This window comes from Gobio gobio (genome assembly GCF_949357685.1).
Source record: "Gobio gobio genome assembly, chromosome: 4".
In the NCBI taxonomy this organism is placed as follows: domain Eukaryota; kingdom Metazoa; phylum Chordata; class Actinopteri; order Cypriniformes; family Gobionidae; genus Gobio; species Gobio gobio.
In genome coordinates this window covers 9,723,166-9,749,985 of record NC_137100.1, presented here as the reverse complement: position 1 = coordinate 9,749,985, position 26,820 = coordinate 9,723,166, and the positions used below count along the sequence as shown (strand labels likewise).

General features: G+C 42.0%; 1 protein-coding gene across 1 annotated transcript in view; it reads left to right on the top strand.

Annotated features, from left to right (window-relative positions):
- Positions 1 to 26,820, top strand: part of lhfpl7 (LHFPL tetraspan subfamily member 7) — a 257,065-nt gene that overhangs the window by 68,076 nt on the left and 162,169 nt on the right. Inside the window, exon 2 of the mRNA XM_079815964.1 lies at positions 22,255 to 22,393. Within this exon, the coding sequence (XP_079672090.1) occupies positions 22,255 to 22,393 (139 nt within the window). The remainder of the gene's footprint in view (positions 1 to 22,254; positions 22,394 to 26,820) is intronic.

Here is a 26,820-nt window from a genome sequence, read left to right as displayed (position 1 = left end):
ACAGCGGGTTACACATTCAATAACAGACAAAGACACATGGAAAACATGAGGGCTTAAATACACAGACTAATGACAAGACAAGTGACACCTGTGAACAGTGATTAAACAATGAACCAACGACAGAACACGACAAGATCACATGAGGGCATGGGAATCACATGACAAGACCAGGAAACCTGACAGAACCTGACAAACTTAGAAACATGACAGTAAACATGACATTGAACACGATAAACTGAAAACATGAAACATGAACATGAACCAAAACCAAAACACTCGAAGATTTTCAAGTACTACTTAAGTTACGATGGTTTTGGGAAACAGGCCATAAGTGTAAAATGATTCGTGTGATCGTTTTTACGATCTACTTAGGCTTACGATGCTTTTGGGAAACGCAGCCCTGTGTGTTTTGTATCACTCAGTGTCCGTTCTCGGAGCATATACGCCCTGTTCGCGTGAGGCACGCCGCTTCTCGAGATTCCTGCTTTTATTAGAGAGAAGAATATGTTCAGCCCCCTCCCTCCGAAGCTTCGAATATTCGATGTTGATTACTACCGAAGCTTCGAAGCTCAAAAAAGGGTATTAGGACCAACCCTAGTTCCTATATGTTCTCTTCCACTAGTGTGATCATCTGTATACCCCAAGTTGTGCATCAGTATTTTCTCCATTTGTACATGGGAACCTGAACTATATAAAAATGCTAAAGTTCCAGACTGCTTTTTTTATTCTGAAGGTTGCTCTGTGCCTCAAGGAAGAGGTGCATGCAATTGTTGTCTGATGTGCTTACAATAGGGAAAACCGATATTATAGAGTTCCAAAATTACTAAATGTTGGTATACATTTTTCTACTCTGCCAAGAGTAGACGTGGTCAATTCTTGCAATTCTTTGACCTTTATAATAGGATGTTTTCTATAGTTTTTGTTTAATATACAAAACAAAATAATTTGGGGTGAGTGCATGTGGGTTTAAGCTTGATTGTGAGAAAATAGAAAGTTTATTGGAGCTTAATGTTCTTGAGGGCTGAAGGACTTTATTTCATTAAGTGAGAGTCTGAGCTCTAACACACGTCTCTCTTAATTGGCAATGCTCACTCTGTCTCTTAACTGCAGCTAAGCCAGCTTTGGATCTGATCCACACACACACACACACACACACACACACACACACACACACACACACACACACACACACACACACACACACACACACACACACACACACACACACACACACACACACACACACACACACACACACACACACACACACACACACACACACACACACACACACACACACACACACACACAAGAAAATACTTCACCATGGTAACAAGACAGCTTCAACCTTGATTTTCAGTCTATGTGTCTAGTAAAGCAAGTGCAAATTCCGTCGAAAACAAACCCTTACAGAATAATAAGCCACATCTTTTTGTTACTGCTGCAGTCCTCATTCACTGACAAGTGAAGGTGATGTTGGTGACATGTGGGTCTTTGAAATGAATTTGACTGTCGGATGAATCATTCCAGTTTTTTCGCATAATTTTCCACCCCTTAAAGAAATAGCTCACCCACATGAAGTTTCTGTCATCATTTACTCAGCTTCATGCCTTTTAATTAAAATCTGTATGACTAATTAAGGAGGAGTGGTAACACTATTTGAGTTCAATTCTCACTATTAACTAGTTGCTTATTAGTATGCATATTACTAGTTTTAGTTTAGTTTATTGTCCTTTCGGAAAATCTTTTTGCATCTGTGGCACCCTTCAGTCGACAATAACAGGCATGAACAGGAACGAACAAACATAAACAAATTACAACACAACATTGATCATTACACCATACGTGTATAGCCACCCTAAAGCCTGGAACACACCAAGCCGACGGTCGGCCGTCGGGCAGTTTTCGTGCGTCGGCCAACTAAGTTTTCTCTGTGTGTTCCGCACCATCGGCTATTTTTCAGCCAATTCGACATGTTGAATCGGTGTCTGCACTTGTCGGTCAGTCGGGCCATCTGATCATTCTGATTGGCTGTTCAACTAGCGAACCAGTGCACTAGAAAAAACCCCAGAAGTGATTGTCTGTGGTGAGTGAGATAATGAGGTGCTTTGTTTATATCCCTGTAGTTTCACGCTTTGAATAACGAAAACAGACTACTGCCACCAGCTGGTACAGAAAGCTATTTACTCTTACACAGGCGCAGAACAGATGTGCTACTTGGCCGTTGGAATGTCGAGTGTCTGCTTGGTGTGTCCCAGACGCTGCTGACGTGAGCCAACTCAGCAGTCTGCTTTCGTTGCCACTAGTTGGTCGGCGTCGGTTTGGTGCATTCCTTGCTTTAGACACCAACATCCCTCTCACAACCGCAGAATCACCGCCATAGGTGTACAATGTCATCACAGGAATTTATTTCACAGAGCTATGCTCGAGAATATGAAGGATCTTTGTGCACGGGCAGTCCAAAATAACGGTACCCTATACCTTCGTCCAGATGGTAACAACACATATTCACCATACAGAGGGTGTGACTCATCTCAAAGAATTACCTGGCATTTTCTCACAACTCGAGATTCACATAACATTGACATACCATGTTGTTGTTTACCTGCAATCTTGCTAGCCATATTCACAACCTTATGTCATTTGTTCTTATTTACCACAGACAGTGAGAAATACCAAGCAATAAAACTAAAAGTCAAAATACTCTCCACAAATGAAAAAAAAAAATACAAAAAGAACCAGTATATGTGTATCCAAATGAAATACAATCGTTGCAGCCCCTTCTTATAAATGGCTCCTGTATTAACACCCCATGTTAATTTTGCATCAACGATATTATTGGCTGTTTAGGTAACGCTTTAGATTACAGCCCGGAAAGTACTGCGTAAGTAAAGCTAATTTACAGCGTAACTTTCGGTAATTATAGTGTAACTATAAAGTAAGCATGTGTAGGTATAAGGGAACAATATGTAATATTTGGGGAATAAAGGGGTAACTATCAGGAAAATTTATAAATTATTTATACTGTTGTAAGGGTGGTTCGCCTACAGTGGTTCAGGCTGCAGGGTTGCTGAATGACTAAAGTAACATATCAGCAAGATAATAGAAAACGGTCCATTTCTCGTCTTTTACCACCCACTGCAACTTATACCAACAATGGAAATAAGAGCAGTTACTATAGCAAAATATGTGGGAGAGCGTTGCTATAGTAGTGTGACGATATTATATAGCAATAGGTAGCACTTTAAAGTCAATACCGAATCAAAAATAGTTAGCACAGTATTTGTAATAGAAAGAACTTTAAGGGATAGTTCACCCTGAAATGAAAATAAAGCCACCTTTTACTCACCCTGCTGTTGTTCCAATGCCCTATGTCAGGGGTTTTCAAACTGGGGTCTGGGGACCCCCAGGGGCCTTCCAGACGGTTCTAAGGGGTCCCCATACAATTTTTGAGAGCAAAAAGACAAAGCAAAAATGGTTAAAGTACCGAACATTCTAACTGTTCAATTGCTAAATGTTTCTCTCCTTTCTTGCTGTATACTTTCCAGAATTGTATATGTTTGCTTTGTATCTTTCTAGTGAGTTTTTCTCACTATAGTCCCTTAATCTCGCTCACTGGGGTTGTAAGGCAGTATTCTTAACACAGTGCATAAGTTGCTTACATACATTTACTGTGAAAGTTGCATATACAAACAATTTTTTTTTTTAAATGTTCTTCTTCAGGTTTTTACAGTTGTAAGAAAAAGTATGTGAACCACTTGCAGAATCTGTGAAAATGTGAATAATTTTAACATAATAAGAGAGATCATACAAAATGTGTTTTTTTTATTTAGTGGGGTCCCGAATAAGATATTTTACATAAAAAAGTTTACATATATTCCACAAGAAAAAAAACCTGCTGAATTTATTAAAATTACCCCCGTTCAAAAGTTTATGAAGCATTTATTCTTAATACTGTGTGTTGTTTTGTTTTGAGATGGTTGTTCTTGAGAACTGTACATTCAACATTAAGAATAGCCAATTTAAGTTTGGAAATAATATGTTGTATTTATAATGTCACACTTACTATTTATCAGTTTAAATGTTTTTTTTCATACATAAAAATATATAGATGGATTTTAGGACGGGGGGTCCCTCATAAATGCTTTATCATAATTTGGGGTCCTTGGCATCATAACATTTGAAAACCCCTGCCCTATGTCCTTCTATCTTTTTCGGACCTCAAAAGCAGAATTTTTTTATTCATTTTTAATTTAAAAATAGTCCTCCTTCCTATAATGGCAGTGAATGGTGACCAGGCTAAAACATTACAAAAGTATCACGCAAGTATACAGTGAGATGCGCACCATATATGGAAAAGTGTTCAGGAGGCATACTATAAGGTTTTGCGAGAGAGAAACCGTATTATTTAGTCAAAACACTGAGCTCGGACGTTATTCTATATATCTTCATCCTACTCATAAGCTCTTAATGCATAATCTCTGCAGCCGAAAACATTATCAATAAATTATTAAAATGTTTACATAGTTGTAGAGGTTCGGGTAAGGAGGGCAAGGAAGAGGACACAGGGGTCGGCTGAACTACTGACGTTTTTATTAATAAACTCAAGGTCGTTTCGTATTCGCACTAGAGTGCACATTCAACTCAAAACATTCGTCGTAAACACTTCCGGGTTGCGTCCATCCGGGATCTCAAGGCACACGTCAGTAGTTCCTTCTCTCTCTCCCCGTCCTCCGTTTCTCCATGGCTCTTATACTCTCCCCGCGCCCATTACTGGAATGAGAGACAGGTGTAGGTGGTTTGTGTCTAACCCACTCACTTACCGCTCGTCTCCCGCCTTTCTCTCCTGCTGCAAACCTCGCTGAACCACGCCCCCCTTGCCACATACCCCCACCGCCCGTCTCAGGCCGGGGAGCCATCCGGCCTGCGGCCCCCCCCCCATTCCTGGAGAGGAAGTCAGCCACCGCCATCTGAACACCCGGCCTGTGGATCACCTTGAACTTAAATGGCTGAAGAGCTAGATACCAACGGGTGATCCGCGCGTTGGTATCCTTCATGCGGTGGAGCCACTGCAGCGGGGCATGGTCCGAACAGAGGGTGAACTCCCGCCCCAGGAGATAATAGCGGAGGGTGAACGGCCCACCTGATCGCCAGGCACTCTTTCTCAACGGTGCTGTACTTAGCCTCTCTCTTAGAGAGCTTGCGGCTAATGTACAGCACCGGCCGCTCCCCCCCTTCTATCTCCTGGGACAGGACCGCGCCCAACCCCCTGTCCGACGCGTCGGTCTGCAACAGAAAAGGGAGAGAAAAGTCAGGAGAGTGTAACAACGGCCCGCCACATAGAGCAGCCTTTACCTGAGTGAAGGCCTGCTGACACAGCTCCGTCCATTGGACCGTATCTGGCACCTCCTTTTTAGTAAGGTCAGTCAGAGGGCTGGTGAGGTCCGAATAATTGGCAATAAAGCGTCTGTAATATCCCGCCAGCCCCAGGAACTGCCTTACCTCCTTTTTGGTCTTGGGGCGCGGGCAGGTCGCAATCGCAGCAGTCTTATCAATTTGGGGACGCACCTGTCCATGCCCCAAGTGGAAGCCCAGATACCTCACTTCCACACGCCCAATCGCACACTTCTTTGGATTGGCCGTGAGCCCCGCCCCTCTCAGCGACCTCAGGACAGCCCTCAAATGCTGCATATGCCGCTGCCAATCATTACTAAAAATGATAATATCATCTAGATAGGCAGCCGCATATGCCGCATGGGGCCGTAGAATCCGGTCCATGAGACGCTGAAAAGTGGCGGGTGCCCCGAACAATCCAAAAGGAAGGGTGACAAATTGGTGTAACCCAAACGGCGTTGTGAAAGCCGTCTTTTCTTTGGACAATGGAGACAAGGGGATCTGCCAATAGCCCTTCGTTAAGTCCAATGTCGAATAAAAACGAGCCGTGCCTAGCCGATCTAACAGTTCGTCAACCCGTGGCATTGGATACGCGTCGAATTTCGACACAGCGTTCACCTTGTGGTAATCTACGCAGAACCGGACGGAGCCGTCTGTTTTCGGAACTAAAACTATCGGGCTGGCCCAGTCACTGTTAGATTCCTCGATTACTCCCATGTCTAGCATCGCGCTCAATTCGTCCTGAACCACCTTTTTCTTATGTTCAGGTAAACGATACGGCCGACTGCGAACTACCACGCCCGTCTCAATGTGGTGCTGAATGAGGTTCGTACGGCCCGGTAGAGGCGAGAACACGTCGGCGAACTCCCCCTGCAATGTTGTTAAATCAATGAGTTGGGCCGGTGCGAGGTGATCTCCCCCTGGGGCCAGAGCGAAGGATTGTGGTTTGATGTTCGCCTCTGGGCCGAGATCATCCTCTCCGCTAACCACCAACACCAACATCACTGATTCAGCCTCATTCCATTTCTTTAGGAGATTGAGGTGATATACCTGACGCGCCCCTCCTCTATCGGACCGAATAACCTCATAATCAAGATCCCCGACTTGTCGTGCGACCTCAAACGGCCCCTGCCACTTAGCCATTAATTTAGAGCTAGACGTTGGGAGTGATACGAGTACTTTCTCTCCCGGTGAAAATTTGCGTAGCCTCGTTCCCCTGTTATACAGCCGGCTGTGGCGGTCCTGGGCTTGTAACAAATTCTCCCGTGATAGCCGCCCCAACGTGTGGAGTTTTGTTCTCAAGTCCAGCACATATTGAATTTCGTTTTTGCCCTGAGAAGGTCCCTCCTCCCAAGCCTCTCGCAGGACATCCAGTACCCCTCGGGGCTGGCGTCCATAGAGGAGCTCAAAGGGGGAAAACCCCATGGAGGCTTGTGGGACTTCCCGCACAGCGAATAAGAGGGGTTCTAACCATTTGTCCCAATTTTTGGCGTCATCCTGCACGAACTTCCGGATCATGGATTTAAGCGTGCGATTAAACCGTTCGACCAAACCGTCTGTTTGTGGGTGGTAGACGCTAGTTCGAATCGATTTAACGCCCAATAACCCGTACAGTTCGCGTAACGTCCGTGACATAAACGCCGTGCCTTGATCGGTGAGGATTTCCTTCGGAACCCCCACCCGGGAGATAAGACGGAATAGCGCGTCCGCAACACTTTTCGCGGAAATGGTGCGGAGGGCTATTGCCTCCGGATACCGCGTTGCATAGTCCACTATGACTAAAGCAAAGCGGTGTCCTCGTGCGGATCGCTCTAATGGCCCGATGAGGTCCATCGAAATTCTCTCGAAGGGGACCTGCATTAATGGAAGGGGGCGCAAAGGCGCTTTTGGGGCGGCCAGGGGATTCACTAACTGACATTCCGGACACGCCGCGCACCACCTGCGCACATTGTCATGAATGCCTGGCCAGAAAAATCGGGTCATGAGACGATTCAGTGTAGCCGCCTGTCCCAAATGTCCCGCCATAGGATTCGTATGAGCCGCGTGGAAAAGCATTTCCCTGCGGCCTTTCGGAACTAATAACTGGGTCGTATCTACTTTTGTCTGAGCGTCTTGGGTCACTCGATACAACCAATCTTTTATAATGGCAAAATACGGATAGGCGAGCGGGTGGGAGAGCCTGGCCATCGATGGAACGGACCTGCTGAAATGCGTGTTTTAGCGTCTCATCCTGGGACTGCTCCAGAGGAAAGTCATCCCAGTCCGAGAGAATTAGTCTCTCGATCCCGGTCGGTTCCTCTGAGGCAGCAGCCCTGGGTCCTGGCTCAGTCTCACCCAGCTGCACTCGCGCCCCCTCCTCCCGTGCCTTCTTTCCCCAAGAAGCATCCACACTTAAAGCCCCCAATAAAACCGGAAAAGCGGGCCAATTCGTCCCCAAAATTAGTGGATGCCGGAGGTGGGGACTAACCGCCACCTCGACTCTATGCTTTTCCCCCCGAAACTGAATAGAGATTGGGACCACCGGATATTCCACCACATCCCCGTGCACACACCGCACCTTAACCACGCGGCTTGTATCCAATGCCCCCGATTGAATCAGGCTTTGATGGATGGAGATTTGGTTGCAACCTGAATCCACCAAGGCCTGATAAGTACCCCCCTCGATACTCACAGGTATTTGGTACTCGCCCGCCTGACCGGGGGTGACCTGGGGACCGTCCGGGACCTGGACCATCAGCCCCACCTCCATCACCGGGCACCGATCGATAAAATGGTCCGGGTCGCCGCAACGCCAACAGGCCAGCCCAGACCTACCCGCCGCTCCGGTGGCGGGGAGTGGGCTGGAGACGGGGCGCGGAGAGAGCGGAGAAACGGAAGCACTGTCGCCTCCGCCCGTCGTAGGCCCCGCCCCCCTAGGCGGAAACCTGGAGGATCCAAAGTAACCTTGGCCCCGACTCCGGGGCGGGACCCGAGGAGGTACTGGTGGTTTCGACCTAGGCAGAGGGACAGGGCGAGAGAGAGAGGGGGAGGGAAGAGAGAGAGAATTAGTGGTGGTAATGTCGCCGACCCCTGAGCACGCCACCATGTGGTCCTCCGCCAGATCGATGGCCGAGTCCAGCGACATGGGTCGGTGGCACTGGACCCATTCGGCCGTCTTCTTAGGCAGCCGAGCGATAAACTGTTCCAGTACCACCAGATCGATGACTTGGTCCACGTCGCTTTCCTCGGCCCGGAGCCATTTGCGGCACGAGTCCCGGAGCTGTTGGGCCAACGCGAAGGGCTGGCTCGCATCGCCCCTGTCCAGAGACCAGAAGTGCTGGCGGTGTTGTTCAGGCGAGCGGCCGACCCGCTGGACAATGGCCCGCTTCAGGTCGTCGAAGACGAGGAGGTTCGCGACGGGAAGTTGGTGGGCAGCCACCTGAGCTTCTCCGGACAGTAACGGAATTAGGCGCATCGGCCATTGCTCACGGGGCCAGCGGCCGGCTTCCGCGGATCTTTGGAACAGTTCCAGGAAGACCTCCGGGTCATCTTGCGGTCCCATCTTGTGACAGTCAGCGGGACGTGGACTGCTCGGTAGCTCCGTCGCGAACCTCCGTCCAGCTCCGGAACGTCTCGCGGTCCTCCTGCTGGGCCTGTATGATCGCCTGGAAGCGGCGTTCTTGATCCGTGCGCAGGTCCAGCAGGGCTTGATGTTGTTCGCGATGTAGGACCGCGAGGGACGAGATGACGTCCGCAAATGGCGAAGAGGACGGTTGTCCCTGCATGGCGGCGGCGTGGGTCCTTCTTCCTCCCGGGTTTCGGCACCAGTGTAGAGGTTCGGGTAAGGAGGGCAAGGAAGAGGACACAGGGGTCGGCTGAACTACTGACGTTTTTATTAATAAACTCAAGGTCGTTTCGTATTCGCACTAGAGTGCACATTCAACTCAAAACATTCGTTGTAAACACTTCCGGGTTGCGTCCATCCGGGATCTCAAGGCACACGTCAGTAGTTCCTTCTCTCTCTCCCCGTCCTCCGTTTCTCCATGGCTCTTATACTCTCGCGCCCATTACTGGAATGAGAGACAGGTGTAGGTGGTTTGTGTCTAACCCACTCACTTACCGCTCGTCTCCCGCCTTTCTCTCCTGCTGCAAACCTCGCTGAACCACGCCCCCCTTGCCACAATAGTCTCCTTGCTGTTTTTTTCACAACACATTCATTTTCATTACTTTTCTGATGTGCTGTGGAAAGTTTTATGTGTGCATTTGAGCGCTGATTAGGCTATATGCAATTGAAGGCTCATTATTATGATTTGGCTTATTAACAGACACGTGCGATTCGTCGACTTATTGCTTAAATGAACAACTAATATTCGACTTGAAAAATCTTTAGTTGAGGGCAGACCTACTTTCAAGCACTATAAATTTAATCCATATGGTATCACTTGTGCACCAAATTCTTTTGCTATAAAGGTGTGTTCACACTTGGCAAGTTTGGTTTGATTAAAACAAACTCTGGTGCGATCATTGCTCTGTTTATGCGGTTCATTTGAATAAGTGTGAACACTGCCATCCGAACCCTGGTGTGCACCAAACAACCAAACCGAACCCTGGTGCGCACCAAACAATCGAACCAAACCCTGGTACACACCTTTTCAGGGGGTCTCAGTCCGTTTTCAAACAAACTCTGCTGCGGTTCAACTAAAATATGAAAGCAACATGGACCAAAAACATATAAATGTACCAAAAACAGGACGTGATGTCACAAGATGCGACTCTAAAAAGGACAGAATGCTCAAGCATACACTACCTGGTTCTTCTTATCATAGCAGCTCCGTTGCCCATTACCACTGTCTCCTTGTAGCAATGGAGGAATTCTTGCCGCTGTTTTGATTCCTTAATACATTCTAAGCTCTTTATGAGTTCTCAGCCGGTCAAAATACCATCAGATGTACGCACATACAACAAGCATATTTAGCACACAGCATTGCTTTGAATGTTTCGGTAAGTTCCATCTCAATTATTCATAATAAAAGCTGTCCAATCAGGTTTTGACCTTATCTTTATGCCTTTTATTCTGCATCTTTAGGTTCGCTGTTTAAAATGAGTGTGAATGCTAAGCGTCCCAGAACTAAATGTATCAATTTCTTTGTTTGCATACTCGGAATTTGTGTTCTGCATTTTAACCATACAAGTGCACACACACATCAGTGAGTACTGAACACACACACACACACACACACACACACACACACACACACACACACACACACACACACACACACACACACACACACACACACACACACACACACACACACACACACACACACACACCCAAAGCAGTGGGCAGCCATTTTGGATGGGAGTGTGGTTTGTGTTTCTCTCCCCTGGCCTCAAGAGGCGTGTTAGCGACTGATGCTAGCAGTTCCTGGGCCTTATTTTAACGTTCTGAGTGCATGGTCTGAAGCACATGGCGCAGGTGCACTTAGGGCGTGTCCAAATCTACTTTTGCTAGTTTAACGTCAGGAAAAAAAAACAAGCGGCAACCTCCCCCAGTTTCCCTTGAAGCCAACACGGAAGTGACTTAAACTGCAATTCATGGACTGGCCGCTAGATACAGGCTCCAGCTTGTGCAAATTGTAGCCTCTTTTTCCTATTTGTAGTGGAGATGAGTGGTACCCGGTGGGGTCTTCTGCTGTTGTAGCCCATCCGCCTCAAGGTTGTGTGTGTTGTGGCTTCACAAATGCTTTGCTGCATACCTCGGTTGTAACGAGTGGTTATTTCAGTCAAAGTTGCTCTTCTATCAGCTTGAATCAGTCGGCCCATTCTCCTCTGACCTCTAGCATCAACAAGGCATTTTCGCCCACAGGACTGCCGAATACTGGATGTTTTTCCCTTTTCACACCATTCTTTGTAAACCCTAGAAATGGTTGTGCATGAAAATCCCAGTAACTGAGCAGATTGTGAAATACTCAGACCGGTCCGTCTGGCACCAACAACCATGCCACGCTCAAAATTGCTTAAATCACCTTTCTTTCCCATTCTGACATTCAGTTTGGAGTTCAGGAGATTGTCTTGACCAGGACCACACCCCTAAATGCATTGAAGCAACTGCCATGTGATTGGTTGATTAGATAATTGCATTAATGAGAAATTGAACAGGTGTTCCTAATAATCCTTTAGGTGAGTCTATATAGATACGCAGCAATCCTACCTCCGCTTGTTGACAGTTCTGAGCAACCCTCCACCACTCCTTCTCCACACTTTTTACTCTAAACCACTTACATATACGGGGGGTACCCTGAGTTCGGGCCTAAATCCGAGCTCGAAATGTGTCTTAACACACCTCGTTTTCAGATCAGCATGCCCATGGGCGAACAAAGTGGCGCTAGACGTCAAAATGAAAATGTTTGGCTGAAAAACCTGGTGCCGAGTGTATGATAGGGCCCCGTATTTAACCGTCCTTGGTATCGCACCCGCCTTCCACGCCTGAGATCAGGGTTCGAATCCTGCTCGGAGCAGGTCGAATATGACCGGTTACAAAGGCATGACATTTTATTTTCCTTTTGGATGAAATTGGAATTAGAAAAAAACTAGACCACTGAAAAATGTGCAGTAACTGTTGCACCCTTATTTTTCACTCTTTTGCCTTGTGCTGAAATTTCTGCAGTGGAAGTACAGAGTCTTGTCACATTATTATTTCTCTATGTACTACAGAATTCACAGAGAACAACATCCATTTTTTTTCTTGCCTTGAATCAAATTAGCATGCAACTGAATGTTTTGTGAGGTTCATCATGCGATGCATTTGACAGAATGTGTAGTTTCTTATAATCATTTTCTCGATTTTGTTCTATTCATCTAGTTACACAGAAATTGGTTTCCATCATAGCGTGACCTCTCTCCTTCCCAATGCATTTCCTCTGCAGTGCTGTTTAATGTTTGCAGTGTGTATAGAGGCAAATAATTAGCATCTATTTAGGAACCTGCTCTCTGAAAGAGGTAGCGCTGTAAGGAGCCATTTTTCTTGTAAATGAACAGCAGCTGGAATTTGGTAAGTATTGTATATATTGTGTGCATATGATGTAGTTTCAGAAGTACAATGTAGGACATCATGGATTTTATATTCTAGTGTCAGATCAGAAGCATAATCTGTAATTAGTTGTGGCTAAAGCCAGGCCTGAAATGTCAAACTAATTAAGGACAATTGAATTCTGGGCAGTGTGTTGATACAGTAAGGTCTTGAGGAATGCATGAAATTTGCCAAATGCTTATTGTTCATGCGTGCACATGAAATAGTTTGCACTAAATATTGTACAAATGACATTGGCATTATTGGTGCATAACAAATGCAATGCTGTTCCGCTAAAACAAAACGAGTAAGAATGCAAATGGTTAAGCTGTGTATTAACATTTCAATAGGTGAAGGCCCACCTTTTTTATTTTCTTCTCTTTTTTGTCTAATTATATCTTGGGGGCTTTGCACTTTATTTTTATACAGAAAATGAAAATATTACAATAAATTAGGGAGAGATACAATGAGCACGTTTACATGTACAAAAATCACAAAATCACAAAAATCTGCTTATTGAAATAACCCATTGTCCTGGTTTACATGCAAACCAATAACCCAATAGCAGAAGTAACAGACTTATTTAATTAGTTACAAGTTTACAAGACTTATTTAATTAGTTAAAGTTGGGGTAAGTGCTTTCTGGTAACTGATGTTGATTTCAAATCACCAAAACAAACAAGCCCCTATTTTGATAGCTCCGCCCCACACATAAGGAACCCAGGTAACGACTATGGTGGAATCTGCTGTGCCAGCCGGTGTCATGTGAAATAGTGTCCGCTTAGGACCCCAGAGCGATTCTATTGGCTGAAAGAACTTTTAATGGGTAATCTGTTCAGAGCCTGATTACAATTCTTACAAAATCACGTTTTGATTTTTGTTGTTTAAATTGTGTTAAAATAGTCTTTAACGTCTTGCAAATCATATGTTTCATTTACTAGTATATAACCGAAGCTATAAGTTGTGAAATCAACTTATGCAGCTACCCGATTAGCTTAGTTTATACACCACGGTTGCACTTACCCTACATTTTAAAAGCCATAGCCCCGCTTTAATGTTTATACAATAAAAAAAATCCTGTTGTATTTATTTTGTGCACCTGTTCTGTATATTATTGTTTTTTTATTCTTTATTATTTACATTATAGGTACATTACTATGTTATGATTTTGTATTGGTATTATTACTTAGTTTATCAATTTAAATAATTTACAATATGTTAGGCATGTTATTGCTCCCATTTTGATCAGGCATTACCACGTTGGGTCCTAAGCGGACACGATTTCTCATGACACCGGCCGAGGGTATGATGTCATCAATAAGTGAAAGCAATGTGCGTTACTATGGTAATCCAGGTCAATTGTTCAGTGAAAAAGTTATCCCTTACATCCCAAAAACACAAACACAGTTCTCATGAACAACTCGATAGCACGAGCACGAACATATTACAATTATTACAAGATTAGAGGGTTATATCGATCATGAAAAGAGTAACCAAAGGAAACAAACATACATTAGGAGTAGGGATGTCACGGTACCAAAATTCCAGTAATCACATGGCAGAGACTACAAAGACAGCGAGCGAGTGTCAAGCGCGTGTACGCGAGCGCGCCCGCCCGCGCCTCTGTGCCCCGTCATTCACACAGAGACGCAGAACATGGACGAGTAATATTTAAATAGTATTTTGCAGTTTAATATTCACAGACACTAGTATATATTCAGCTACAGTCTGGAGCCCTGTGCTTAGATAAACACGGAGGCGACTGAACGCAGCTGCGGGTACCGAATATACAGAAAGGCTGGTATCGTCACATTTTTTAAATTTCAGTTCCGACTTGGTACCGAATAGGGATGCACCGGTTGACCGGCCAAAAACCGGAACCGGACGGTTTTCTTTGTATTTTTCTGCCGATTTTTCCGAAAGTGCCCCCGCGTGCACATACGCGCCTATATTGCAATCATTCGCGAACACGAACATGTCACATGTCACATGTCACTGTGTTACAAACGGAACCTGGAGAACTGAGGGAAGAGACGAGATGCTGACGGGAATGAAGAGCCGCTTTCCTGCACAAGCTGAAGTTGCGCGAGCTTAGCTCTCCGCGCCTTGCACGAGCAGATAGTGAGCGTTTGTTCAGCTCAGCTTCTCACGTGTTGGATCGGATGAGAACGAAACAGACTAACTTGTGACAAAGCCGAAATACTTCTTTCTGTAGCCTAAAGAAGAACATGCATGCACTTTTGAAATGAAATACTATCAGTTCTGTAGTGTATAGGATGATCATTTTTATTTTGCCTTAAAATTACATTGACTTAATTTGATTTAAAAAGCACCTGCTGTAGCATCTTAGTTTTTTTCGTTGCACCAAACATTAATTGATTTAACATTTTGGAACAATTATATACTTTGGTTTTATTTAATTTCACTGGTAAAGACTTTTTTCTTTACACTGAATTTAAAAACAAATGCTGATTTAAGTAACATCTTTGTTTGAATTGCAGAATATGCAGTTGTTGCCTTTAATTTCACCTTTCAGCCTTTTCATTTCCAATTCAATGTCCCATTAATTTCAGATTGCGGACTTGTTTTCATTAGCCAAAAGCCAATTTAGCCTGTTAAATACCAAATAAACATCTTGTTCATGCATACTTTCGTTCTTTTATTGTGTAAAAAAAAAAAAAAAAAAACGGAAATCGGTATCGTAATCGGCCAGTTTTATTGAAAAAAATCGGTATCGGAATCGGCCATGTAAAATCATGATCGGTGCACCACTAGTACTTAACTTAACTTAAAGGCCACACTTAAGGGTTCCAAACCGTAGTCTGACTGCATTCAATCCAGGTCATATGCATAATTAAACGTCCAGTTAATAGATGCTGATGCTTGGCGAAAAGTTATTGCAACAATGTTAGCATGTTGTCAAACCAATCTCATAAGAATGCATATTTTATGTTTTGCCAGTGCATTTGTATGAATTTGTATGATTTGATTAGTACGAAAATGTGCAAATTTTATTAAAAAGTAATAATGAAGGTTCACCTCTAAAGCTAACCCTTAGTGGGATATAAGCAGATTGTATGTAAACCTACAATTGTTAAAAAGTGAGATCATACGAATTTTCCAAAATACAAAATAGTTACAAACTGCCATGAGAATGTGTTGGATATTGTGGGCAGTTGTCACGTCTTTGCTATATGGTTGCTGTGGTGTTCTGAGTGGTTTCTAGGGTATTCTGTCTGGTTGCCCAAATCAAAAGATCCCAAGTCTCTTTAGGGTGCGTTCACACTAGCAGTTTTGGTGCACACCCGATTTCGATTGACATCAGAGTTCGGTTCGTTTGGATGATGTGAGTGCCATCTCCGTGCGTGCCATAACTCTGTCTGACGCACCCACCGCTAGCCTAGCTTAGCACAAAGACTAGAGGTAAACGCTCCAGCTAGCCTACTGCTCAATAAGTGACAAAATAACGGCAACATTTTCCTATTTACATGTTGTTATGTGTATAGTTACATCGTGTACTAAGACCGACGGAAAATGAAAAGTTGCGATTTTCTAGACCGATATGGCTAGGAACTATTCTCTCATTCCTGCGTAATAATCAAGGAACTTTGCTGCCGTACCATGGGTGCAGTGGCGCATTGATATTACGCAGCGCCTGAAAATAGTAAAATAAATAGGAAAATGTTGCCATTATTTTGTCACTTATTGAGCATTAGGCTAGCTGGAGCCAGTTACCTCCAGTCTTTGTGCTAAGCTAGGCTAGCGGTGGGTGCGTCAGACAGAGTTATGGCACGCACGGAGCTGAGAATGGTATGTATGGACTTCTCTAACTCTGGGGGATACGGTGAATAAGTTAAAGTCCCAAAAAGTCGGCGAGTTCCTTTAAAAAGGGTGGTCTGGGGTATGGTACATGTGAACTCTGGTACGGTTCGCTGCTGATGTGAACGCAATCGTACTAAATTGCGTAAGTGAACCGCAATTAATGACATATGATTTGATAAAAATGCGTGTTTGTGTGTGTTTCACTCATTTTCCTGGCGAGCGTGACTGGCGTACTGCAAGCAGAGAGCTGTAGATTTCCTTTCTGCTCGTCTTCAGCGTCCTTTAGAGCATTGCAGTACATTTGCGGCAGAAAGACGCAAGTTCCGTTACGTCCTGAAGCTTTGGAAACAAAACCAACGGTTCAAAAACAAAAATATAAAAGTGAGGTGAGCAACGCTATGCATTTTGCCGCCTTCATGCTCGCTGTCGTTACTAAGCAACCGGGTAAACAGGTTCAGACCCAAATAATATAATATGAACACAATCCAGCGGGGGCAGGGGAGGGGGGAGCAATCGAACTTGGGTTCGGTCCAGGCAATCGAACAAAGTGTGAAAGCACCCTTAGAGATACTCTAATCTCTAGAAATGACATAAAGGGATAGTTCACCCAAAAATGAAAATTCTGTCATCATTTACTCAGCCTCAAGTTGTTCCAAACCAGTATGAATTTTTTTCTTCTGCTGAACACAAAAGAATATATTTTGAAGAATGACGGTAACCAGACAGTTGATGAACGCCATTGACTTCCATAGTATTTTATTTTTTCCCATACTGTGGAAGTCATCTACTGTTTGGTTACCCACATTCTTCATAATTCATAACTTGAGGGTGAGTAAATGATGACAGAATTTTCATTTTTGGGTTCAGTCGCTCTTTCAATGTTATAGTATGGGATATTTTGGCCATATTATCATCCACTAGATGAAAAAGCGTAATCCTGATTGCTTTGAAATGTGACAGCACACTTGGCAAGCCCCACTAATTAGTATTGACCTCAGGAAGTACATTTCTGTTTCCTAGCCGTACTTGGACTATATACATTAGGGATGAAATATGCATACTGCTTGTTTAACTTATGAGCATCATCAACATTCCTGTCATAGACAGCCTATTTATGATTTTCCAGGGTACCATTTAGTTCTGGATCTGATCTGTTGCAGCCCTAATATGTCTCTATTAGTTGTAATGAAACACGGTAATGTTTGACAGCACAGTGGGCAAAAGCTCATTTCATCTAAAGGCTTCAAAGATTGCAAGATCAAGAGATGGCGCTGCGAAAACTAGACGCTTCTATGAATATATGAATACCATTTAAAGGGGAATGAGTTCAGTTTGAAGGAAATATGTTTCCGCAGAGTGTCTGCAACGTTCCACTTCTGTGTTATTCGATTTTTTTCACTCTTTACAGTGCAGGCCATTATTGTAAAGGATGTTGTAATGTTGTCATCAATACAAAACAGTCATATAATTACTACAAATGTTATCATTACCCTTAGAAATACTGCGGTTTCAGATATCACCTATGAATCTGCCATCTCATCTTCATTTGCATTCCATTCTCACCCGTCTTCGCCATTGGGACCACAAGGAAAATGAAGTCGCTATAGTTGGGGCAGTAATATTAAATTAATATTGTAATTCTTGCCTAATATGCACTGCTGATGTGACAACACTGTTTTGTGTATGAATATGTATTGCTCGGGCAAGAGATCTGCTGGTAGCTTTTTAACAGATATTTAGTTTATCTTGTTGATTTGGTCCACTAAGTTTGATACTGCAGTTCTGTGTGTGGAAACAGTATTTGAAAGCCCCGGCTGATCTAATAAAGAGACATCACACACTGTCAGAATGAAAACCTTAGTTTGACACAATTCTGAATGCTACTCGTGCACTGAAAAGCATCCACCTGTGACAAACCTTTACAGAAAAACTGCTTCTGTTTTCAGCAGGAGTCATGGTCATTCCTTTAAAGTCATTATGAGATGAAAATTGACATTTTTAATGGAATATTGCAGTATTTATTATAACTGATTTATCCACATTTCCCCCCGACAAATTCCACAAATTCATGTACCCTCGTGATCTTTTATCAAAATTACATCCCCTCTCTCTTGCAGCTTCATCTTGCAGATTGTCCTGTTTTGTTTTTGCCAGTATGCCAGAGTATGCAGAACTCTTGACGCTCCGCCCTCTTCTTGAAAGGGGCCCAGGAGCACCAGCTCATTTGCATTTAAAGGGACACACACACAAACAGTGCGTTTTTGCCATAGACTGCAAAAAAATATGGACGTAGTGTCCGTTATGTCACCCATAGGATTCTGAAGAGCAGTTTTGAAGCGTAAAGTAGGGTCGAGCTGGCTGTTGCCATTTTGGCAGTGCGTCACTGTGTTTCACATCCAGATAACAGAAAATGTGCAAAGAGGCGGGACGTGGCTGGAGCTGAGGTGACTTGATGACTAACAGACAGCAGACAAACAACAATCCACCTGTCACTCAAAGTGGCCACGCCCTTAATTATGCAGGACTTTTAGGCTTTATATAATGTAAATGAATGAGTTATAAAAAAAATTCACCCCGCCTCACAGTTGTCATGAAAGGCAAAATTAGCTGTATAGACCAAAACCACAATTTGTACCAGGTTGTAAACATGTTTTTTTTTTTTTTCTGTTGTAAAGTTGGGCATTTTAACATGGGGCTCAATGAGATTCTGCTCCCTTTTGGAGCCCTAGTGGCCAGTCGATGAATTTCAGTTTAAGTCACTTCCATATTGGCTTCAAGAGAAACTGTGGGAGGTTGCCGCTTGGTTTTTGCTCACCCACCAAAAACGTATGTTACAGTACATGTTATAAATTTATCTGTGGGGTATTTTGAGCTAAAACTTCATATACACACTCTGGAGATGTCAGAGGCATGATAGTATATCAATACTAGATAATAAAAAAAACTCTTTTGCTAATGCTAAGGTGCTTTATAGCACCACTGACTAAGGTGCTATATAGTACCGCTACCAAATACAGAACATGTTAAGATATGGTGCTATATAGCACCAAAAGTGGTTCCTTTATGATTACGACGAAGAACCACTTTTAGTGCCATATAGAACCTTTTTTTTTTTAGAGTGTATGGTCAGAACAGTCTGTTTTTCCATCTATTAGAATTTTTAGGATTATTATCAAGTTTGTAGATAAATAACATTGTGACCAGGTGTTGGCCAGAATGATCTAAAACAGTGTGTTTGTGCATATTTATCCAAATACAGTAGTGGCCAAAAGTGATGTCCGGAGGGGATATTTGTTCTAACGACCCTACAAGTTTGATTAAACCATTAAAATATGAGGAAAATATTTTAGATTTTTAAAAATATTTTAAATATGAGGGAAGAACAAAACATTACACTTGGCATCGAAAAAAAAAGCTCACAGGACAAAAGCATACATTGACTACAACGTAGCCAGTTATTAATATTTTGTTGCTCCTCTCTTTTCTTTTTTTTTTGCATATGTTTATGATTTCTTTGTATGACAGCCCGGCCAAAAACTATGTCCGCACAATTTGGCATGTTTCATTGCATTATCACACACACAACCACAATTGACTCAAAGCACAACTACACAATATGCTTACAAAATAACGAACACATTTTTAGTAATATTTGAAATTAAGGGAAGATGTCAATTTTCGTAGTCCAGACATCTCTTTTGGCCACTGCTGTATTTGTATTCTTTTTGTATATTTATATTTGATGTGTATGTGTATATTTTATTTGTGTAATGTGTATAGTATTTGGTTGATCACTATTTTTGTTTGCTGTTTGCACCAGAATTTTCCCAACCTCCAAAACGGCAATTTAACTATGGCTATTTGTATATGATGACACTTTGTTGAATGATATATGATCTTTTGAAAATGTTTTGATTTTCAAATGTAAGGTAAATGGTGAAAAACTGGTTCAACAGTAAGCTTTAATTACCCAAAACTGTATGTGCACAGATAAATAATGCATGACTTCATTGTTTCCTGCCTCACGTGCTTATATGGATTACATCAGATTAGATCAATTGCCTGTTTCTGATATGCACCCTCCCCGTTTTTTGTTTTAGGGATTGTACAGCAAGCTCTTTAAGAACTGAGTCTTGTGCCATACTCTTACAAATACATGCCAACACCAAATGCCCGCTCTAACAAACAAACAAACAAAAAAGCCCATGAGAAAGATTTATTTTACACATCTCTTATCTGGGATGGCCTTTGTGTGTTGTTTGACCGGGCTGATGAAGTGTTTGGTTTAAAAAGCGGTGTAGATTAGAGTATCAGTACTCGCTGTTTCACTAAATTGATCCCACAGAGTAAGCACTTAGGAAAAATTGATTGATTTCACACCTTATGTTTCTACCTGAACAACTCGTGTGTGGATGTGTGAGTGTGTTTGAATGTTTTTCGCCTTCTATGACTCTGTGCTTGGCATTTCGTTATAAAGGTATAGTTCACCCAAAAATGTAAATTTCGATATAATTCACTCATGTTGTGCCAAACCCATATGATTTTATTTCTTGTGGGGAAAACAAAAGGAGATATTTAGCAGAATGGCCAAGCTGCTTTTTGTCGATACAAGGAATGGAGAGCAGGGACAATCACTATTCACTTTCATTGTTGTAAAAAAAAATATATATTTATATGGTTTATTTATTTATTTACAATTTTTTTTGCAGCTGCTGTATTATAAATAAAATGATAAAAAACACTTTTATTTTCACTAACAATGCACTTGCTACCATATCTTTTTATTTATTATCCATAATCATGTAATTGATGTATTATTTTATACATTATATATATATATATATATATATATATATATATATATATATATATATATATATATATATATATATATATATATATATATATATATATATATATATATATATATATATATATGTATGTATGTATGTATGTATGTATGTATATATATATATATATATATATATATATATATATATATATATATATATATATATATATATATATATATATATATATATGTATTGTATCTATCTATCACATTAATAAAAATACAAAAATATAAAATTAATATAATATTGTAAACTTTTATATTTATTCATTATTATTAACTTGCTTTCAGCCTTTGTTTTGACTACCACAAACAAAGAAACAATTAAAAGATACATACCTTTGATACATATGCAAAAAAGATACATTAAAAAAACTGACTATTATTATAAAATTATATTATTATATAATTTGATATGTGAGGCTTTACACTGTTAGCCATGTAATGTTTTTGTCCAGTGTTTAGTGTAGTTTGGATTTAAAATCTATGGTTTTACCTTGACCTATTAAAGCAACAGTTCACCCTAAAATGAATGCCCTTCTTTCTTTAATGGGATACAAAAGGATAATTTAAAAAAATGTCCTGCTCGCACTCGCCCATATAATAGCAGAGAATAGCGACCAGCATCAAGCTTTTTAAAAAAGATGCAAACATATCACAGAAGGATCCCATGTGACATGTGCCGTATATATTCCTATTGATCTGGGGGTATATGATAGGGTCTGGTGAAAAACAAACTGAAACTGAATGTGTTATTTACCTAAATTCTTGACCATGACCGTTGGTCTTCTTGCGTTTGTGAGACTCGATTCCGTCTCACATAGAAAAAGCACACAAGTGGACCTTTTGTGGTCTATAAAAGAAAGAAGGACAAAAAATGGTATAAAAGCTGTCACTGGGACAGTACCCTTTAAAAAGGTTCTACTAAAATGTACCGTTTAGGTACTAATATGTACGAAAGGGGACCGCCCCCACTCCAGTGACAGCTTTTGGACCTTTTTTCTAAGAGTGTATCCCTTTAAAACCGTTCTTGTCTAGATTAACTCATTTATTGGGAACAGAATCAAATTTGTATTGTTTCAGACAAGCCCTAGAAACACCAGTATCTGTAAGTGTTGTGCATTGTGTGTTCCAGACGAGTGCAGTGCTGTGTTCAGGTGGCTGTGCTCTGCTGGCAGTCAGCTCCCTGCTGGCCATCATCACCATCTTCCTGCCCAGTGGAGCCTGGGAGAGGAGGATCTGCACATTGGCAGGATACATGCAGATGGCTTCAGGTTAGTGTCCGGCTTACTATCTGACCTCTGATCAGCTCTTAAACACCAACCCTTAGAGGAACCATGCTGAGTAGCATTACATGACTGATCCTTGTCAGTAAAACCCTAATCCTAGCTTGAGACGGAACCCCCTTAGACCATCTGAGAGCTTACCAAAATCTATGCAAGACTTGTAAAACCCCAACATATCTCTTTCCCACACTTCACTTTGATGAAAGGCTTGACTTTTCCCTTTGGATCTTCTACTCTGTGTGATTGTGAGTACACACAACAGCAGGGATCTTCAGAAGAAGCAGAACCTTTCCTTCTCCCACCTCCCGCTCTAATATCATGTGATACACGCTGGAGCGCTGCTAACTGCTTTGGGCGTAATATTTGAATTTTGTTGTGTTCATGTTTGAAGTGTATTGTTCATTTTTGGCAGAGCAGGGGAGGAATGATACAATTTGATATGACGTGATATGAAGCACTTGAAGCTGAAATTAGGCACTGTTTCATAACATAAACGCAAAGATTCATGTTACACCTTCATTAAATGGCATGAAAGAGTTTATTCAAACACTATTTCGCAATCTAGATCCCTTCTGGGGGAAATAACAGGTTAAGCTGGTTTCTGCAATATGGTTGCTGTTCCAAGGTTATCTGCCAGTTCAGACCAACCTATCTAAAGGCTGTGACACATCAAGCCAATGTTAAGCCGCGTTTCCACCGAAATTACCCGGAACTATTTGTACCAGGAACTTTTTTCCCAGGAACTTTTTCTCCCCCAGACCTGCTACTATCTGCGTTTCCACCGCGGTCTAAAGTACCGGGAAGATTAGGCACACTTTTGAGCGTTACTGTCTGCAACAATAACACGTGGAGGAGATGCAAGCAGCGCTGCTTTTGCTGATTATGTATACACATTACCAACACTGCTTATTTAAACGTGCACTTTCACCTGGTTTGACCATTTTAATGCAAAATGAGATGATGGGCAATCCAAAATCTGAATGTGCTCAATTCCAAAACAAAAGATTTTCTATAAAAGGATAATGAGGTTAAAGTCATTCATGACAGATGTGTGAAAAGTTAATTGAATGAAAACAATAGACTGAATTAAGCGGTTGAAAGATTAGGTACTAGACTGCAAGTATTTATTATTTATCACAATAACATCTCTTAGCATTCACCAAAAAAAAAAAAAATCACATGACTAGTATTACAATAGGCTTCATTAAATGCATAATTTAGAGATTTCTTCCTCAAATTTGAAATGAAGCAGGACCACACTTATGGCTTCACTTAAGTTGTGGTTATAAGTTATTATACTACATTCACATAGTTATACATTTAAAAATATAATATTTGGGTTTTCTAGATATGTTCATGTGCATATTCAGAAAACTTGCGAGCAGCAGCCCTTTTATTTGCTTCCAACACTATATGAATACAATTAGAATGTGGTTATATAGTTAGAATGTGGAAATTAAAAAGACACAGTGACATTTTACACATTTGACTTTATTTTAGACAGATTAGTTCTTACAAAATTAAAATAAAAGTGTGCAAAGACAAATAAATTACTAGAACAATAAAATGAAAATATAAAATGTGAAAACAACAATATAATTTTTTTTTGTATTTTTCAGTAACCTGTCCAAGAGCTGTGCCAACACGTACAATATATAAAGTAAAAATGTGGTAGTGCAAATGCTTCATTCAAGCGGCTGGTCATTGTGGCTACTTCTTGAACGACTGGACAAACTGTCCAAGAACAGACAGAAACCCGGTCTGAAAGTCCCTGCCGGCAGCTTTCTTCCTTTTCTGACTGGTGGAATGCCAACTCTTGCCTCCTCATCTCTCCTCGGCCTGGCTCTCCAGTAACAGCTGAATATATTGGTCACACTGTTCTTGTCCATGCTGCAGGACGGCCCGGTTAGCGTCCGATCCATGACCCTCAGTGCATCAAGAAAAGTCACAGTCCCTTTTCCTTTTCTCTAAGTAGAAAAATTGCACAGAAACACATGGAAATTAATACACAAGGCAACCATGCAACAATAGAAACCATCAATTAATTATTTAGTGTTTTCACTACAAATAATGAACAATTGTTTGCCCAGCTTGAACAATGCCCAGTGTGCAATTTTTATCATGGGCAATTTAAGTTTACAATTAAAAACAACAAAACTACTCAAAACCATTAAGGATTACACATCAGTTTTTAAATATTTACACATTTTTGTCAGCTTTATACCTCGGCGTGTGTGTGTTTCGGCAGGAGACACGGGGTTAACGTACTGGTGACCGCGGGGGAATACACGCTGGTCTCCGTTGCCTGCAATTCATCAGGGCCACTCGTTACACCTGGAAAAGCACGTTGAAAAAAGTTACTGCAACGTGTTTAAACACTGCAACGAGTTTAATAGATGATACCAAGATGAGATATTTACCTTCAACCAACTCGGATTCCTGGATGGTTTCCAACAACGCAATAGCAGAGTCTTTCGTTACCGCTGCACCAGAAAAAGACGGTCTGTGTCCCAACAACGCGTCCAGGCGGTCATACCACTTGTTGATACGCCGGTCGGAACCGCTCCGGTTGTTATCCTTTAATTTCTTGTAATCTTGTCTTAATTTCTTTAACTTCTCTCTGCACTGTTTTCCAGTGTGTCTGGAACCGAGTCGATATCTTCAGGTAACGTTATACCTTTTCATTGCGGGTCGCCGTTTCCAGTTCCCGCTGGATGTCCTCCTCCGCTTATATGCTCAATAAAGCCTGAACCTCGTCGTCGGTCCATCGGTCGAATTTTTTGTTGAACTCCATTGTTGCAAAGAAAATATTTACTGAACGCAGAACCCACCTGCAAAAGACTTGTAAAAATGGCGGTGGAAAAAAAAATGCTGCGAGAGCTCAACCAATCAGCATGTTCAGCGCCCAAGTCCCACTCCCGAAAGTTCGTGAACTTTTGAAAGTACCACCTCGCAAGCAGGGCCGTTTGGAGGGGGAAAAATTTACCCGGAACTTCATTTAGACCCTGGTTCCTGCGGTCAAAACACACCGAGTTCCCCCCCAAAGTTCCTGGTTCCGGGGTAAAGTTCCTGCGGTGGAAACGCGGCTTTAGGCCATCTTTGACTGTCTTTCAGCTTAGTTTTTGCAGTGTGTTCTACACTGTCTGCATAATAGGCGCCCTGTCCGATTGTGCATGTTGAATCGGTGTTGGGCAGTAAATGAGAGAAATCTTACTTGGGTGTGTTTCCCGTACAACGATGTAACTCGCTGCTTGACTACCATATTATGATGCATCGTTGAAGAAATCAACTAGCTAGTCACGGCTGTTTCCCGAAACCGTACTGTCGCAGATTTGATGTCACGCAGGTGGTGGAGTAATAACTTCTTTTAATGAATCCGTTAGAGATCGAATTAAAGGGTTAGTTCACCCAAAAATGTAAATTCTGTCATTAATTACTCATCCTCATGTCGTTCCAAACCCATAAGATCTTCGTTCATCTTCGGAACACAAATTAAGATATTTTTTATGAAATCCGAGAGGTTTTTGGCAGCAACGTCATTGCAACTTTCAAGGCCCAGAAAGGTACACTCTTACAAACAAAGGTGCCAGGAAGAACCAAAAAGGGGTTTTCACGTCGATGCCATAGAAGAACCATTTTCGGTTTATAGTCTAAAGAACCTTTCTGAGCTATGAAGAACATTTTGTGGAATGGAAGGGTTCTTCCGATATTAACGGTTCTTCATGGAACCATACACCCCACCAAAGAACCTTTTATTTTTAAGAGTAAAGATATTGTTAAAATAGTCCATGTGACTACAGTGATTCAACCTGTTGTACTGTTAGGAAAGCGAAGAGAATACTTTTTGTGTGCAAAAACAAAACAAAAATAACGACTTTATTCAACAATCTCTTCTCTTCAAAGTCATTCTCCTACACCATTCATGTAATAAATCCAGCGAAATGCTTCCAGGTTCTACGTCAGAATGCCGCCTCATTATTGGCCAGCTCCTTTACCAGCATCACACACATGCGTGGTGGTGCTCACACGAACAGGGTCCGCCAGTATTGAGCCAGCGTTCTGACGTAGAACCTGGAAGCGCTGTACTGCCTTTACTACCTTTCTGGGCCTTGAAAGTTGCAATGACGTTGCTATATATGTGTGGTTCAGAAACCTCTCGGATTTCATTAAAAATAATTTAATTTGTGTTACAAAGATGAACAAAGGTCTTATGGGTTTTGAACGACATTAGGGTAAGTAATTAATGACAGAATTATCATTTTTGGGTGAACTATCCCTTTAATGCTGGATGTTTTGCTATGAATTACGGATATGGCATCTGAGGACCAATTCTCATTTTTCTCATTTTATTTCTAGATTCAATCATAGGCTTGTTCTTACGTACCAGAGCACGTACACACATGCGCACTAACTAA